The sequence below is a fragment of the Vipera ursinii genome (assembly GCF_947247035.1).
Source record: "Vipera ursinii genome assembly, chromosome: 1".
Lineage (NCBI taxonomy): Eukaryota > Metazoa > Chordata > Lepidosauria > Squamata > Viperidae > Vipera > Vipera ursinii.
In genome coordinates this window covers 53245341-53264130 of record NC_139512.1, presented here as the reverse complement: position 1 = coordinate 53264130, position 18790 = coordinate 53245341, and the positions used below count along the sequence as shown (strand labels likewise).

The 18790-nt window shown below is 43.7% G+C and overlaps 1 protein-coding gene across 1 annotated transcript; it reads right to left on the bottom strand.

Annotated features, from left to right (window-relative positions):
• Positions 1 to 1118: 1118 nt before the first annotated feature.
• On the bottom strand, positions 1119 to 2429 carry CLEC14A (C-type lectin domain containing 14A; the record flags this gene model as incomplete). Its single annotated transcript, XM_083349668.1, has 1 exon — positions 1119 to 2429. The coding sequence occupies one exon, from the start codon at positions 2427 to 2429 to the stop codon at positions 1119 to 1121; it is 1311 nt and encodes a 436-aa protein (XP_083205794.1).
• Positions 2430 to 18790: the final 16361 nt, after the last annotated feature.

The following is an 18790-nucleotide window of genomic DNA, read 5'->3' as shown; positions in this document are numbered from 1 at the left end:
ATTAAGCACTGGTCAACATTTCTTCCTTTGAGGGAGTCCATGAAGCCACAGAACTGCATTTTTCAGATCCTTTTTTCAGCCAGACAAATTGATCTGGACATACATGTATCCACGAGACTCAAGTAAGAACTCAAGGAAATAAAACATTCAAAATAAGACGAACTTAAGAGAGCCATCCTATATGTCTATCTAGAATACGTTCTCTTTGATTCAATGGGACACATCTCCAAAAAGATAGCTATATCATTACTGTGTTAGATAGACATCCAGCACATTCGAATGAGATCTAATGCACTTCCAACACTCGACTGGTTTCTGATTAAGTCTTGCCATTAATACCTTAAAAATCAGAATTATATTTGAGGGTTTAAAATTAAGAAAGTTAAGTGATAAAAGTAATAGTGTACAGAAGCCATAGTTCCATTCCACCCTTTACTCCTTGGTGGCAAATATCTACCTATCCTCCAAAAGCATAATTACTGGACCACCCAAGAAAGTCACCTACAAGAGTAATTTCTTACAACCATATTCAGTTCTACTAGCTTGTTCTCCTCTCCCTATAGACAATATGGCAGTGACACCAGAGCCTGTGCACCAAATCCCAATTCTTGCAAGATTCAGCAAGAGTAGATATAATTAGCAGCGACTCTGAATTTTTCTCCAGGCAACACAACACTATTCACAGAGCCTGGTCTCAGGTGTAGTCACAAGGAAGGGGGAGGAGAGATAGAGACTCTACAATCAAGTAAGTGGTGGCCCTCTCACACAACACAGTCATTTGCTGCACTCCATTTTTCAATATCTAGCTGGATCACTGCAAGAAATATGCACTGCCATTTCTCATCCTTCTAACTCTTTTATTTTAGGGAATAATCTAGATGGTGGGGAGGAGTAATTTCCGATCAATGTTGCCAAGGGCATCTCAAAGAAAGAAATGGTTCTAATTCACCAAATAGTGTCAAACAAAAACATAACTGTCTTCAAACAAAAAATGTAACTTTTCTTTCTGCATATATAACCCGTAAACATTTGCTAATATTTATTGTATTCAAAAGAATATTTCCTTTTCGTCCCCCACCAGATTTCTTCTCCAAATGTAATATGCCTTCCCAGCCTCCTTATAGTTGTCCCAATTCGGCTGGTTTAAAGTCTTCCTGAGAAGCTATGGACTCTGCTTTGCTGGGTCCCAGGGAATGTTCAGAGTTGGTGCGGGTGGCCGAGGCTTCTGGATCGCCTTCTACAACTACAGCACCTTCTTTTGTAGGCTGGGAACTGTTGGAAGAGCAGTTCTTGAAGCACCTCTGGAAGACCTGGAGCGAGGCCATGACCATAATCATAAGAATCACCACCGCCACCGTGATCAGGATGAAGATATAGTTGGAGGGGTTTGAAGGAGCCAAATGCTTGGTGGTGCTGTTGCCGATCGGAGCAGGAAACGATTCCAGAAACGATATATTCTGACCAGGCCCGCCGGTGTTGTTCGCGGGGGAAGTTTCCGTAGCCCTCGGAGTAGATACGGCGGGCTTCCCCGTCGTTGCGCCATCTCTGGCTGGCGCGACGCAACTCTCTTCGTCTGCCGCCAAGCGGGATCTCCAAGCGCACAAACAACGGAACGCGCCTCGGGTGCTAAAGCAGTCCGAAAATGCCGCGCAGTCTCCGCTGCTCGGACTCCAGTAGCCGCTGGGACAGGAGCACAGGTCCTGCTCGGTGCTTTCCCAATGGGAGCCGTTTGGCGACAGGCGGCAAGTGAAACGCGCCTCTCGCCCGGCGCACCCTATAGTAAGCTCGGTGCCGGGAGGGCTGAATTGCACGGCCGGGCTTTGAAGTTGAAAAGGCAGCCTGTAGACCATTCCGCGCGCTCCAGAGTGGAGGGCAGGGCACGTTCCCGCGTAGCTGTATTTACAGATGTAACCGGGGCTCGCCTTGGTGCATCCGTGGTCCTTCAGGCCCCACGGTTTCAGCTGCGGTTGGCCCAAGCTGACTTGCAGCCCGGCGCATCTCTGCATAGTGCAGGACCTGTTCGGTTCTCTGAGCCAATTGGGCGGCGTGGCGGTCCCGTTCGCCCTGGGCTCGTGAAGCCCCGGGGAGACCCAGGAGAACCCCCTGAGCGGCAGGTCTTGCAAGGTGCACTGCTGGGGTTTCTTAACCAGGCCCAGCCAAAACAAAGAGCCGCCCGTCTCGCTGGCAAGTCCTTTCAGCAGAGCTAGGATGACTTCGATTTCGGGACGGCCGCTGGCCGTGCTCAGACCTCCCCCGTGCTGGGCGCAAGCATTCTGAGCCTGGTAAAAGTTCATGCGGCCTAGGTGGATGCTGTAGCAGGCCCCGGATGCCTGACACCAAGTGCGGCCGCTCTGAGGGAGCTCGGCAGAGGCCCAGAGCCCCGAGAAAGGCGGCAAGAGAGCGAGCGAGGCGAAGATCAGCCCTCGCATCTTGACTCTCGGCTCCACAATGGGAGCGGAAACAGGAATTCGGCGGGCGGCCTGGATTGAAGGATTGCAGTGTGGAGGGAACTCCTTTTCCTTACACTTCGCAACCGTATCTGGACTCCCAGAGCCTTCCCTTTCTAATTGCAGGAAGGAAATGTGTCAGGATTAAGGCCTAAGCTTCACATCCTTGGTTTACTGAAGCGCCTGTTTCCAGGGCAGAGAAGGTCTGATAAAAATCAGCTTGGAGAGGCTTTTCTTTCTTCTCCTGGCAAGGGGCTGGAAAAGTGCTTGTATTAAAGAGAATGTTGAAAAGAAAAACCAGCATGTTAAAGTACAGTATTTTCTGGCTAAACTAAGAGCTTTGACTTATTTCATCCATCCACATTTATAAAGATAATCAGCTGCGTAAACAAATTTCTTTAGCTTTAAATACTTTGCCTGTGCCAGACTAGCCTAGATGCTCTCCCACATCCCATAAGGCAATAATCCTTCCAGTTGTGCTTTGGCTAGGTCAGGGGTAGCCTTGGCTCGTTTATGACCCATGGACTTCAACTCCCAGAATTCCTGAGCCAGCTATCTGGCTCAGGAATTCTGGGAGTTGAAGTCCACGAGTCATAAAAGAGCCAAGGTTGCCTATCCCTGGGCTAGGTATATGTAAGTTAAGTTTATTCAGTTTTGTTAAACTTTAGGAGCAGCATCAAGACAATTTATAATTTGGAATCAACAATCTGGATTAGGACTAATATGTGAAGCTATTGGATGGTTTTGATTAATTCACAAGATCGTTCTGAGAAAAAAAAACATATTTCTGTGTCACGAGGGAAGGAGTTGGATAATATATAAAACCCAAAGTCACTGATTAAGGTCATTTTTCCCATTAGAGACTTGTAGCATTTTCATTGCTGTAATTTTGTCAGTGTCCGTTTTGTCTTGAAGATACTATAAATCACAACTGGGGAAATAACGTAAAATTAGCACAATTAGAAAACACTACAATTAACCAGTAAATCTGATACACTTCAAAACAGATGTGGTTTATGAGATTTTTTTAATAGATATTTAGAAATTGTGAAGATCTTATATCAGCCACTCACTGACTATAAGTAGTCCTCATTTAACAACTGCCTTGTTTAATGGCTGTTTGCAGTTATGACAGTGATGAAAAAATAACTTTGCAACCAATCCTCACATTTACAACCTTCACAGGTCTGTAAAGCAAAGGAAAGCTGAAGCACAATCATAAGCACAGTTGTGATTTCACTTACCCACTTGTTTGCTTAATCACTTAGTTGCTAGTCCCAATTGTGGTTGCTAAATAAGGACTACCTGTATGTGACTAGAACTTCAATATGTCATTCCCTCCCAGCTGCCATATTAATAATAATAATAAATAATAAACCTTTATTGTCAAAGTACAACATGTGTACATTGAGATTAGCTGAGCCTCCCCCCGTGCTCTCTCCCCCCAACACACAGTGACAACAAACCCTCCATCCCACCACACTATGTGAACCAACTACACCACACACCGGCCTCCCAAGTCAATTCTGCATAAGATTATGTCCCATTTAAAAGCCTAACAGCCCACGGGTAAAAGCTATTTTTCAGCCTGTTGGTACGGCTGGCTATATTCCTATATCCTACCGGATGGTAGGAGAGTAAAGAGATACCATCCAGGGTGTGAGTCATCCCTGAGAATCTTCCTCACTCTTCCAAGGCAACGAGCCCTGGCGATGTCATCCAGTGGTGTCAGGGAACAGCCCACAATGTCTTGTGCTGTGCTCACTACCCTCTGTAATACTTTCCTATCCGCAGCTGTTAGACCAGCATACCAAACCACAATACCATATGAGAGGACGCTCTCTATAGTAGACCGGTAAAAGAGGGTCATTAGCTGTTGTTCTACCCTGTTCTTCCGCAAGACCCTAAGAAAGTGAAGCCTCTGTTGGGCCTTTCTAGCCACCTGAGTTGTGTTAACTTTCCAGGTCAGATCTTCACAGAGGTAGACTCCCAGAAATTTAAAGGAGGAAACTCTCTCTACACAGTTCTCTCCTATGTGAAGTGGGGCAGGTTCCTCCTTTTTTCTCCGGAAGTCTAACACCATCTCTTTCGTCTTGCCGATGTTTAGGTGCAAGTTGTTGTTACTACACCATATGGATAGTTTTTGTACCTCCGCCCTATATGCTGTCTCATCCCCACCTGTAATAAGACCCACCACAGTTGTATCATCTGCGAACTTGATTATCGCAGTGGATGGGTCAGATGATACACAATCATAAGTGTATAAAGAGTACAGGTAGGGGCTAAGCACACAGCCCTGTGGCATGCCGGTACAAAGCTTCAGGGGGGTGGACAAAGCAGAGCCGACCCTCACTGTTTGTAACCGATCCCTAAGAAAGTCTTGAATCCAATCGCAGATGGCGGGGGAGAATTTCAAGTCAGTCAGCTTCTCGATGAGAATGCTCGGCAAAATGGTGTTGAAAGCCGAGCTGTAGTCAACAAAAAGCATCCTGACGTAACTTCCAGGCTTCTCGAGATGACTTGCTACAGAGTGTAAAGCAGTAGCTATGGCATCGTCTGTCGACCTATTTCCCCTGTAGGCAAATTGATGTTTATCAAAGTCCAGTGGGAGGCATGTCCTAAGATGTTGGAGAACCAATCTTTCGAAGCATTTCATGACTACAGACGTTAATGCAATAGGTCTGTAGTCATTCAGGCACTCAACTGCAGTTTTCTTGAGGACTGGGACAATGGTAGCTGCTTTCAAGCACGATGGTACACATGCCGTTTGCAAGGAGATGTTAAAAATCCTTGTCAGGACCCCTGCTAATTGATCGGCACAATTCCTGACCACTATCCCCAGCACCCCATCTGGGCCTGCGGCTTTGCTGGGATTCACAGCCTTCAATACAGCTCTCACTTGGTGTTCACACAGGGTGAGTGGCTGAGAGTCAGAAGGCCGGCCAGCAAAGGCTACGGGGTCTGGTCTTTTAACCTCGTAGCGGGCGAAGAAGATATTCAACTCCTCAGCCAACGAGGCATCGGTGTTTGCCATGCTCCTCGTGCTGCCCTTATAGTTGGTTAAGTGCTGCAGTCCCTGCCATACTTGCCTCAGATCGTTGTTCGCTAAATGGTTCTCCACCTTTTGTTTGTATTGTTGTTTTGCCATCCTAATGCCTCTTCTGAGATTTGCCCTGGCCTCTCTGTATCTGTCCCTGTCCCGCGCCTTAAAGGCAGAATCCCGGGCTCTCAGGAGTGTTCGTATCTCTGCAGTCATCCAGGGTTTACAGTTCCCGTAAACTCTAATGCACTTATCCATTGTTACACTATCAGTGCATGTTCTAATATAAGAGAGTACGGCATCTGTATATGAATTTAGATCTTGTTCTTCAAATATACTCCAGTCAGTGGTTTCAAAGCAGTCCTGCAACTGACTGAGAGCACCCACTGGCCAGATTCTGACCCTTTTTGTGACTGCCTGAGTCCTTTTCCTGAGAGGAACATACTTTGGGCACAACAGGAGTGAAAGATGGTCAGATGTACCCAGGTGGGGAAGAGAGAAAGCTCTGTATGCCTGTTTCAGATTGGAATACATTCCCTCCCAGCTGCCATATTCTATAGCTAGATGTGTAGATTTCAACATCCAAAATTCCCCATACAAATACTTGTATTACCTTTATGCTATAAGCCACCTATTTGAAAATTGCCTAAAATCAGTGTGGAAATAAATACAGTTAAGCAACAATTAAGTTTATTTTTGTTGCACCAGGTTTTGTAAGCATTCCTCCAGTAACTAGGTCTTGATAGTTTAGCTTTTTAAAAAATGGCTACTGGATAAAATTCTTAAAGATTTTTTTTTAAAAAAATGTGTCTCAGAAATTAGATATTCTATAGATTAACAAAGATTTTTACTAATTAAGAATGAATATTAAGTATTGATTTATAATCCTGTCCTTTCCCACCTTGTCCCAGTTTGGTATTTGTCCTGAAAGTAAAAAAAATGTAGTTATTGGGAAATCTTTGTCTCTTATAGCTCTGTATCCTGTTAACTCCCACAGCCATGCTGCTTGATATAACATGCCAGATTTATCCATTTCGTAATGCTGTGCTTAAGCCAAAATGGAAGCAGGTCTTTAATTTTAAGCCCTAGTATTAACACAAAATGAATTAATGTCACTGTAATTCATCAGCCTGACTTCCTTGAAATTAGTGGAAATAGTTACAGTTGTGCTGCTCCTAGTGGAACCAGTATTTCATTAAATGATTGAAATCTTGAGCTTCTTCATAATGTGAAATGTTTCAGATCCCACACAAATTAGGACCAATCTATAGAGCAGCCTTTGAGGGCTAGAGCTGATGCCTTATATATTATGAAAATACTTTTCTTCTTGGTAATGTGCCATCAAATCTGTGAAGTAGATTTCCCAGGCCAAATCACTGTATAATAATAATAAAAAATCCTTTGTTCCAATTACCTTGCTGAAACAAATCCAGCTCAATCTAGTACAGCATAGTTATTTTAAAAATGTTATTCTTTTGTGCATTCATAGGTTCTGTTTAGCCTTGACTTATATAAAAAGCAGTTCCACTTCATTTTTGTAGCAAATAAATCTATGCTACTTGAATTTGTCAGTTCATTTTTAATGTTAACTAAGCAATCATGTTGTATTTGTTTTGTAAAAAAAATGCACTTGTACATATAGACTGTAATGTATTGGGCCTTTTACTTGAACTGTTTTCACATGTCTTTGAATGCTGCTTGAGATTGCTGAATTAGGGTATCTGTGTAACAGTCACTGGCTGCCCAGACATGCAGTCTCCAGGACGATTATTGTTTGGCTCTGGGGCGGGAATAGATTCCTTTAAACCTATTGGTCACTGCCTAGTGGCCAACTGTATAAGTAGCTGCATAGAAGCCTGTTCTCAGTTAAGTTCCTGTTTCTACAATAAAGCAATGTTCCTGTTTGAACTCTCTCGTCTCGCCTCCTGCTTCCCAAGAATCCACTACACAACACTGGCGACGAAGGTGGGATCCTGCTTCTTCAGAAGAGCTGAAAGTCACTAGGGGGTGAGGCCAGCAAAGCACCTGGCAGGGAACGCATTCCCCCCCCAGTTGGCCTAGCAAGTCATGCTAGCGACTACCCGCCCTGCGGACCAGTCCCAGGGCCTACAGAAGAAGCAGGATGAGGGAACGAGAGGCCCAAGCCGCAAAGACTTCCTGAAGATGGCGAAAGTCAGAAAGCTTGAGGAGTTTGATGTTGCTCACCCAGAGAGATGGGCATCCTACCTCCATGCCAACCAAGTCGCCGAAGATAGCCTGAAGGCCGCAACACTCCTCTGTGTCTGCAGGCCCGCAACATTCAATATCATGGAGAACTTGGTCGCACCGGTGCAGCTGGAGTCCGTTACTTGGACCTGAAGAAATGGCTTGGCGACCATTTCCAGCCCAAATTATCGGTGATAGCATGGGGGCTCGCCTTTGAACAACGAGTTCAACAACCCAGAGAGATGGCAATGGAATTCAACCCGGCATTGAGACAAGCTTTGCGCCTGTGCCAATTTTTGGACTTAGAAGAAAGGATTTGAGACCAACTCGTCTGTGGACTTCGGAGCAGAGAGCTACAACAGAAACTCTGCAAAAGAGACACTCTCGCTCCAGGAAGTCTTAAAAGAAATTATGGCGGACAAAGCCGTCGGTGGAGCTGTGAAAGCCATGCGGCCCACCAAAAGCACTAAGCACAAGGAAGCCGTCCACCATGAGGACACCGAACTTCCAGAAGACGTCAACTTCGACCATGAAGTTGACAAGATCCAATGGCACCATGACAAGGAACCAAAGACTCCTTACAAGGCAATTCCTTTCCCTCGGTGTCTGGGCTGTGGCAGCCGCTACCAACGAGCGGACTGCAGGTTCCGTACAGCCAAATGTCGGGCCTGCGGGAAGACAGGCCACATCGCATCAGTCTGTAGAGGTCGCCAGAAGGACCACCAATCAGACGTTCCAATCAGGAGAGGTACTGGGGCCCCGGGGCAGCTTAGTATAGGGTTTTGCTCCAGCCATCAGAGCATTTGCTGCATGGGAGCTCGCTGCCCCCTTAAGCCCAAACTGCGACTTTAAGTCGAGCTGCAAGGCGTTCCTTACAGGATGGAACTGGACACTGGTTCAGCTGTGTCCATCATTTCCCTCAAAACCTTCTGTTTCATCTGCAACCAGAGCAAGAGGTGGGCCAAGCTTAGGCCATCCAACATCATCCTGACTGACTTCCAAAACTCTTGAGTTGCTGTCAAAGGCGGGGCCACTTTGGCCGTCAAGTTTAACAGGTTTTTTGGGGCACTGGATGTGATTGTGGTGGAGGGCCAGAGAAAAAGCTTAATAGGGCTTGATTGGTTTGATGCTCTGGGCATCCAAGTCATCGGAATCCACTGGACACAAGCAGCGAACTTGGCATCAGTATGCGAGGAGTTCGCGGACGTTTTTGACACAAGCCTGGGAGAGTACGAGGGCCATCTGATAGTCTTTAAACTTGATCCTGCCATAACGCCTATTAGGATCAAACCCCGCAGAGTGCCATTTGCACTTAAACATAAAATTGATGCAGAGCTGGACAAGCTAGTTAACCAGGGGGTACTACAGCCTGTAGATGGGGGTGAATGGGAAACCCCAATTGTCACACCACTTAAGGCCAATGGGGAGGTCAGAATTTGCACTGATTACAAGTGCACCATAAATAGGGCACTTAAGCAGCACGCGTACCCAGTGCTAGTCGTTAGCCACATTTTGGCATTGCTGCAAGAGGGAACTGTGTTCGCTAAATTAGATTTGGCACAGGCCTATCAGCAGTTACCTGTGGACGAGGCCACAGCAGCTGCACAAACCATTGTAACACACAGGGGGGCTTTCAAAGTCAAACGCCTTCAATTCAGTGTTAGCGTAGCCCCTGGGATTTTTCAAGGAGTTATGGAGCTTATGCTCAAGTGCATTCTGGGGGTTTGCCCCTATTTCAACAATGTGCTCATCGCTGGTGAGTCCACTGAGGTGCTTGCAAGGAGGCTCAAAGCGGTCCTTCAATGGTTCTGCGAAGCGGGCCTTAAATTAAAAAGGAATAAGAGTAACATTGGGGTGTCTTCTACTGAGTTCCTGGGTTTCCGTATTGATGCTGAAGGCATTCACCCTTCCGAATCCAAGCTGAAGGCCATTCAGCTGGCACCTAGCCCCAGGTCAAAAGGAGAGCTTCAGGCATTCCTGGGTCTCCTTAATTTTTACCATGCGTTCCTTCCTAACAAGGCTGCAGTGGCAGAGCCGTTACACCGGCTCTTAGACAAAAACACCCCATGGAACTGGACCTAGGTTCACAAAAACAGCTTTAAGGCAGTAAAATCACTACTGTACTCCAATTCAGTGCTCACTCACTTTAAAGAGTCAATGCCTGTATGCATTGCATGTGTCACATCCCCTTATGGGGTAGAGGCTGTTTTAAGCCATTTGGCAAGTGATGGGACTCAAGTCCCAATTGCCTATTATTCAAGGACATTGTCCTCTGCTGAGCACAATTACACTCAAATTGACAAAGAGGCCTTGGCCATTGTGGCCAGGGTGAAGAAATTCCATGATTACTTGTATGGCAGGGAATTCATGGTCTTCACTGATAATAAGCCACTGTTGGGGTTATTTACTACAGATAGGCAGACGCCTCAAATACTGTCCCCTAGGATGTTAAGATGGTCCATTTTTATGTTAGCCTACAGCTACAGGCTGATTCACAAACCTGGCAAAGACATGGGCCACACAGATGGCCTTAGCAGGTTGCCATTTCCACAGATAGAGCCAGACCCGGCTTCAGCAGCTCGCATTTTGTCAATTCAGGATTTGCCTGAGTTTCCCTTCCATGCTGGGGATGTGGCTGCAGAAACTGCTGCAGACAAGGTTTTAAGTAGAGTATTGTCCTGGATTCACACAGGGTGGCTTGAAAACAGTCCTGGACCTGAGTTCCAGAGCTACTTCACACATAGACACGAGCTTTCAGCTTACAAAAGCTATGTTTTATGGGTGAGCAGGGTTATTGTCCCCAGTTCATTAAGGAACTGTGTACTGCAATCTCTGCATGGGAGACATCTGGGCATAGTCTGGATGAAGGCATAGTCTGGATGAAGGCATTGGCATGAAGCTATGTATGGTGGCCAGGGTTAGATATGGCTATCGAGGCCCTAGTACACGGGTGTTACACGTGTCAACAGTCCAGACCAGAAATGCCACATGCTCCTGTCCACAGATGGGAGGAAACTCATACACTGTAGTCAAGGATTCACATCGAGTTTGCTGGGCCCTTTCAGGGACAGCTATTCTTGATAGTGGTCGACAGCCACTCTAAATGGCTGGAAGTAATTCCAATTTCAACCATGACTACTGTTAGGACCATCCAGGTGCTTAGAAAGCTGTTTGCCACACACAGGCTACCAGACATCGTAGTATTGGACAACGGGGCCCACTTCACAGTGGCAGAGTTTCAAGACTTCTTGAGGACTAGCCTCATAAGGCATGCTACACCGGCTCCCTTTCACCCCTCGACTAATGGGCAGGCCGAACGTAAGTCAAAGGAGTCACTCAAGTGCAGAGTGACTGGAGATTGGGGGGGTGAGTTGTTCGCCGCCATATTGATCAGCTGTGGAAGCAGTTCACAGAATGGCCACAAAGCGAGGACCTCACAACGGGTCCACTCCTAGAGCCAGAAACCGGCAGCCAAGCAGGGCAGTTCACATGCTCTGAGGACTCCACCAGTTAGTACAATGGGGAGGTGGTCATAGATGGGCGAAGCCCGGGAGTGCAACATGGGTCCCCTGATGGGGAAAGTCAACCCAATCAAGACAGCCGCTGTGCTAACTCTGCTTCTTCATTGGACTTTGGTCTGGGCCGACCTGGAATGGCCAGCCAAAGGGACTCGAGTCAATCTGACTCTCGTGAACTCATGAGTCCTGGTCTAGCCAGCCCAGCAGGCAAGCTGGTAGACTTGGAGTTGCCTGGATCCCCCAGGCGATCTGCAAGGTCGCGCAGACCACTACCATATTCACAAGACTTTATTCTCAAATAATTTAATAATGTTTGTACATTCTAGGAGGGAGGGGTGTAATGTATTGGGCCTTTTACTTGGAACTGTTTTCACATGTCTTTGAATGCTGCTTGAGATTGCTTAATTAGGGTGTCTATGTAACAGTCGCTGGCTGCCCAGACATGCAGTCTCCAGGACGATCATTGGTTGGCTCTGGGGTGAGAATAGGTTCCTTTAAACCTATTGGTCACCGCCTAGTGGCCAACCGTATAAGTAGCTTCGTAGAAGCCTCTGTTCTCAGTTCTGTTCCTGTTTCTACAATATAGCAATGTTCCTGTTTGAGCCCTCTCGTCTCGCCTCTTGCTTCCCAAGAATCCACTACACAACATAGACCTTGCTCACACAGTACATTAAATTATAGTTTATCTGTGGTTTAATGAATCAGCTTCAATTGGCTGTATTTATGTAACACTCTGAACTGTACACCATGCTTTACAAGCTGTAGTGGTTGGGTTCGTGCATTAAGCAAAAATCAGTCAAACCCATGCTTTGATGTGATTTGTGAATCCAGCCATTGTATTATAAGAGAGAGAATCACTTTTCCATACTGTTTACAATTTTATGTGCCCCCTAATGTTTTCCTTAGATGCTTGTTTTATGAACTGAAAATCCAATTATTCTTTGTGAGACAGTGTACCAATATTCTGTTTGATACAAGGATATAAACAATTGTTAAGTTCTGCTGTTCCTAGCCAAGATCACATTTTTCTTCCAGACATGGTACCCATTCTCAGCCCTCAAACTTGTTACATTTTCCCACTAGGGAAATATAGTTCTCCCTTCAGTTGTGATTGATAATTAGAATGCAATTGTTTCTGTAGCAAGCATGTATTTTGGTAGTCTCTGTGAAACACTACTGATAAAGTGGCAACACCCTCCTGCCAATATTAATTTTATTTGCATGTTGTTTGTTTTCGGGAAATTGAATTCCCCCTGCTGTACCATAAAGATATAGGAGTTTTCACAAAATTCAGTGCAAAAGAAAGAAAGCAGCAGCAATGGAAGCAACGGATGGAAGCTGGTCAGGGAGAGAAGCAACCTAGAGCTGAGGAGAGACTTCCTGACAGTTAGAACTGACCAGTGGAACAGCCTGCCTCCAGAGGTGGTGAATGCTCAAACACTGGAGGTTTTTAAGAGGAGACTGGCCAGCCATTTGTCTGGAATGGTATAGGGTTTCCTACCTGAGCAGGGGGTTGGACTAGATGACCTCCAAGGTCCCTTCCAACATTATTATTATTATTATTATTATTATTATTATTATTATTATTATTATTATTATTATTATTATTATTATTTCACAGAGATTCTTTTTTTATTATTTTGCAAGGATACATGATTTCTCAATTGCTCAAAAGTACAGCAAATTGTTTAAAAAGATGTAAATGCACACACAGAAATTGTGTCCTACCCTGCAACCTAATTACAGTACCAATTGATATGACCAAGGAGCATATTGCAAAATGAGCCAATATTGCATCACTATGACAACAACATTCAAGGCGAAAGCTAGATTTCTAACTTTATATAAATTATGCAATATCAAGGACCCAAGTTACTGAATTGACAAATGGTGTAGAATGAAATATTATAATTTATCTTGGCTGCCCAAGCAACAATAAATAAAAATCTCTGGAGAGTTTCAGAACATTTGTGGTGGCCAGGTTTCCTGAGGAAATTATTACAATAACAGGAAGTCTCAAGCCTAGCTATAAAGAGGTGACTTCAATTCCTGGCATTTTTCCTAGACTGACCCTTCAACTCAACATCTTAAAGGAGGAGGCAGCAGGTGCCTGCTAACAAACAGCAAATGTAAAATTAAAATACAAGGAAGGGCACTTTTTTCATTCAAGGCCAGGAGATTATTGTGAAGTAAAACCTATTCTTCATAGGATTCTGATAACATTTTCCCACCCCATTCCAGTTTAAATCCTACTTCAGTTTAGCCACTCCAAGCATATAATGAAGTGAGCTATTGTTCATCAAAGCTTATGTCTTTTGATAAAATGTGTTAGTTTTAAAAGATTCTCCAATTCAACGGATACAATCTAAATGAGGATTCATTTAAAGAAATAACTCTGTCCTATGTCCTATGCTCATTAAGTTCTAAACCCAATTTCTGCCTGTATTCTCTGTTCCTGACTTGTCACCTGAAAATGACTGGCAGTCATACAGCTGTTACGAGTCAGCTATTTGGTATGGACACCAAATTCAAAGCAATTTTATTTAGGCTGTCAAAATCTAAATAATCATTTTTTATTCTTGTTCAGTCATTTCCAACTTTCTCTGATTCATTGGATATCATTTTACCAGGACTCTTGTACTTTTTGAGTTCTTGTATAACATCAGTGACAACATTTAATGTCCTTGCATTTTGTTAGCCCTTGATTTTTCCTAACATCAGGTCATTTTCAGTGACTGTTGTCTTCAGGTTAGGTATCCAAAATATTTGTTTTAGCTATGTTAGTAGTGGTTTCAGTGAGCTATCTAAAAGTACTGATTCCAATATCCAAGTTTATCCAATAAATTTTGTCTATGCTTTTCCTTTTCAAAAGACTACGCTGGACAAGAAGTGCTTCCTATAAGATACACCCAAAAGTGTTTATGAAACAAAATCTTTGTTGCCCACTAATGACCATTAAGTGGCAACAAACAGATTGCATCTCTTGACTGCAATATGGAGGCCACCTGGATTAATATTGCTGATGCATAAGTATTCTTCATGTTTTGATACGAGAGGTATAGTTTATGGGATTCATTTAATTTTTCCACATAATTTTCCCCACATGATTATCAATTATTGACTAGTCAGCCTTTTTACCACTAGCTGACAGTACAGAGTTACAAGGCTTTTTAAAAACCTCTTGGCTGCCGTCTAATGTGGATGTAAATTCTATTGAAGACTTGGAGTTTGAGAAAGGGATTTGCAGAATATGTGTGGGTGGATATGTTGATCTATCCTTCAAAAAACAGTAAATAAAATAGCTACAGAAGCCAAGGTTCAGTTTCCATCACTGTCAGAGTAATCGTAAATCTAGAGGAAGGCCTGTCTACCAGCCCCCACCTCAAATTCATATAGGAAGCTTCTCAGATCAATCATTCCACAGCATGGCAGAAATAGATTTGGCATTCAAAAGCAGGACTGGCCTTTTCAGCTTCTTTAGGTTGCATACTGATGTTCAATGTAGAAAGGTTGAGATTCAAGTCTTCACAGCCAGATCAGCATTGAAGACAGGCACAGAGCCCAGGAACCAGACAGAAGGCGGCAATCCTCCAGCAGACTGCTAGATCAGGTAGAGCTGGACATTGCTGACCATCCACCTCCTCTTTCATGCCCCTTTTCTAGGCTGTCTCCTTGGAATATCTTGGGCCAACATCACATAGAAAACACCACTTCCATACTAAAACAGGCAGCATGTTGACCATGGGGAGGGGGGGGATATTGTGAGGGCATGTCCTAAGCGTTTTGGTACCATAGGAGACTGTGTAGATACAAAACCATCAGATTTTTAAAAATTACCAGATTTTAGGACAATGTTCCTCAACCTATTGTTTAGCAAAAGTGTTTGGACATACAGTATGAAGAATTTCAGAACCAAAAAAAGATAGGCTAATGATTTGTATGAATCTTATTCATTTCTATAATGTGATTGACGATTTGTAGATTAGATAGATTAGATTATATAGGCCATAGCCTATAGATTAGATAGGCCATAGTCTAACAGCCTAACATACAGATAAGACTACTGAAATGGAAGACCTTTAATGCATTTAACCTTATTTTGAATTATGGCAAACATCTAAAAATGCACTACACATTTGATAGGTTTTTTTTTCTTTATTTAAAACAGTTGTAAAGCTACCTACCTTAAAACGAAACTATGATCGGCTTACGACTTAAGAGTAAAACAATGTGTACACAACTAAAAACGAAAGAATAAAACCAAGAACAGAAAAATCAATCACACTTCTCTGATGAAACCTGTGCTATGACCTCAGTCTATCCTGGAGCACAGCCAGGTCTTAAGTACTGTTTGGAAAGTGAAAAGATTGGGGAGGGGCTGTTGGATCTCAAGGAGAAGAGTGTTCCATAGGGCCAGTTGCAACAAACAAAGCACACCCCTGAGGACCCACAAAGTGACAATATTTAAAATAAGGGCTTTGTATACATTTTATCCCCTTCATGGATTACTGCCTTGTCGTGGCGAAGGGGCTTGTGTAATTCAATGAAGCTATGAGCTATGCCGTGCAGGGCCACCCAAGATGGACAGGTTATAGAGAGTTCTGACAAAATGTGATCCACTGAAGAAGGAAATGGCAACCCACTCCAGTATCTTTGCCATGAAAACTGCATGGACAGTACCAAAAAGCAAAAAGATATGACGCTGGAAGATGAGCCCCTCAGGTTGGAATGCTACTGGGGAAGAGCAGAGGGCTAGTACTAGTAGTGCCAGAAAGAATGAAGCGACTGGACCAAAGCCGAAAGGACGCTCAGCTGTGGATGTGTCTGGTGGTAAAAGGAAAGTCCGATGCAGTAAAGACTTTTTCTCCATAGGAACCTGGAATGTAAGATCCATGAATCAAGGAAAGCTGGACGTGGTCAAACAAAAGATGACAAGACTGAACATTGACATCTTAGAAATCAGCGAACTAAAATGGACAGGAATGGGTGAATTTAATTCAGATGACCATCAGGTATAGTACTGTGGGCAAGAATCCCTCAGAAGAAATGGAGTAGCCCTCATAGTCAATAAAAGAGTAGGAAAAGCAATACTGGGATAACAATCCCCAAAATGAAAGAATGATCTCAGTTCAAATCCAAGGCAAACCATTCAATATCACAGTAGTCCAAGTCTATGCCCCAACCACCGGTGCTGAAGAGGATGAAATTGACCAGTTATATGAAGTCCTACAGAGGTCCTTATAGAACTAACACCAAAAAATGATGTCCTTATCATCATGGGAGATTGGAATGCTAAAGTAGGAAGCCAAAAGATAACTGGAATAACAGGCAGGTTTGGCCTTGGAGTACAAAATGAAGCAGAGCACAGGCTGGCGGAATTTTGTCAAGAGAATACGATGGTCATAGCAAACACTCTTTTCCAACAACCCAAGAGGCAGATCTACACATGGACATCACCAGACGGTCAACACAGAAATCAGATTGACTATGTGCTCTGCAGCCAAAGATGGAGAAGCTCTATACAGCCAGTAAAAGCAAGACCAGGAGCTGACTGTGGCTCAGACCATGAGCTTCTCATTGTAAAATTTAGGCTTAAACTGAAGAAAGTAGGGAAAAGCACTAGGCCACTCAGGTATGAACTAAATCATATCCCTGACGAATATACAGTAGAGGTGACAAATAGATTTAAGGAATTAGATCTGATAGACAGAGTGCCTGAAGAACTATGGACAGAGGTTCACAACATTGTATAAGAGGTAGCAACTAAAACCATCCCAAAGAAAAAGAAATGCAAGAAAGCAAAATGGCTGTCTGAGGAAGCTTTGCAAATAGCTGAGGTGAGGAGAGAAGCGAAAGGAAACAGTATCTGTTTGATACTGACAGCATTCAGTTAATGGTTTTCTTTATATCTTTATTGTCATCAAGTGATCCGGATCTTTGCATTGCGAATCTAGTAGCATTTTCCTTAACTGGTGAGTAAGATCTTGGGAACCATAGGAAAAAGATTCTAAAAGCCAAAACAAGTTGCACAACAATGAAATGATATGCTCTCAATAAGAATTCACAGCCTGGTAGAGCTTTCTGAATTATATGCAGTTTCCAAATATTATTTAAAGGCAGCAGAAGAAATAAGTTGGAATGATCTATGTGAGCAGTTCATGTGTGATGAGAGTATGATTTGCATTTTCTAATAAGAGCCACAGGTGGCTCACTAGCTAAAATCTTATAAAAATTTGATTTTGTAAGAGAAAAGAGAAAAGCAACCAAACACGCCCAGGTTATATAATTTGATAGCTATTCTCAGACTTGTTTTATTAGCAACAAAAGCATCTCCAGCTAAATGAAATATCCATCCCATGCTGGTTCAGGCTTTCAAATGTTACCTTGAAAGTTAATGCAAAGGGATTTAGTTGGATGTCATTGATACGGTAGTGTAGTCCTTATTCAGGAGATCCATTCTTAGGTAGAATTCAACACAGGAGGACAAATAGTATTTCCTCCTTTTAAGTTATACTGATGATACAGTACAGTGAAGAGCCAATCTCCATGGGTACAGCAAGACTGTACAAAATAGGATGCCATGTAAATATTCCCTAACTGTAGACTATTGTGCTGCATTTATAAATGATCAGAGTTTAATAATCTCACATTGTGATGTTTTCCAACACAGTGAATCAGTAGGTTATCTCCCGAAGTTAAAAGTGATAGTACTATATTTCAGATGCCCAAACCACATTTTCTAGCATTTTTATAACGATGTTAACCACACAAGGGACCAAATCAGAACACTGTGGAACATACTTCTTCCAGGAATAAATATTGGAATCTCCTATCCAGTTATAACCTAATTTAATATTTATTTATTTATTTATTTATTTATTTATTTATTTATTTATTTATTTATTTATTTATTTATTTATTTATTTATTTATTTTTGGGACTTATATGCCGCCCTATCTCCCAAAGGACTCAGGGCGGCTATCAACAGTAAAAACAACAATACAAAAACTAAAAAAGAATTAAATAACAGCCCCAAAATAAATTAACTACACAGTTAAAAATTAAAACATTTTAAAAACCCATCGTCAATCCAGGTCAGCCTGATGGAAAAGGAAAGTTTTGAGGTCGCGGCGAAAGGACCGGAGGTCCGGGGCCATCCGAAGCTCAAGGGGGAGTTGGTTCCAAAGGGCTGGTGCTCCCACAGAGAAGGCCCTCCCCCTGGGGGTCGCCAGCCAACATTGTCTGGCCGACAGCACCCTGAGGAGGCCCTCTCTGTGTGAGCGCACTGGGCGATGGGAAGTCGTCCCCGGCAGCAGACGGTCCTGCAAATATCCCGGGCCTAAGCCATGTAGGGCTTTAAAGGTAAGTACCAGCACCTTAAATCTCGCCCGGAAGACAACTGGTAGGCAATGCAGCTCACGCAGGAGAGGTATAATATGGGAGTATCAGGATGCTCCCATCACTACCCGCGCAGCCGCATTCTGCACCAGATGAAGCCTCCGGGTGGTCTTCAAGGGCAGCCCCATGTAGAGAGCATTGCAGTAATCTATCCGAGAGGTAACGAGTGCATGAGTGACCGT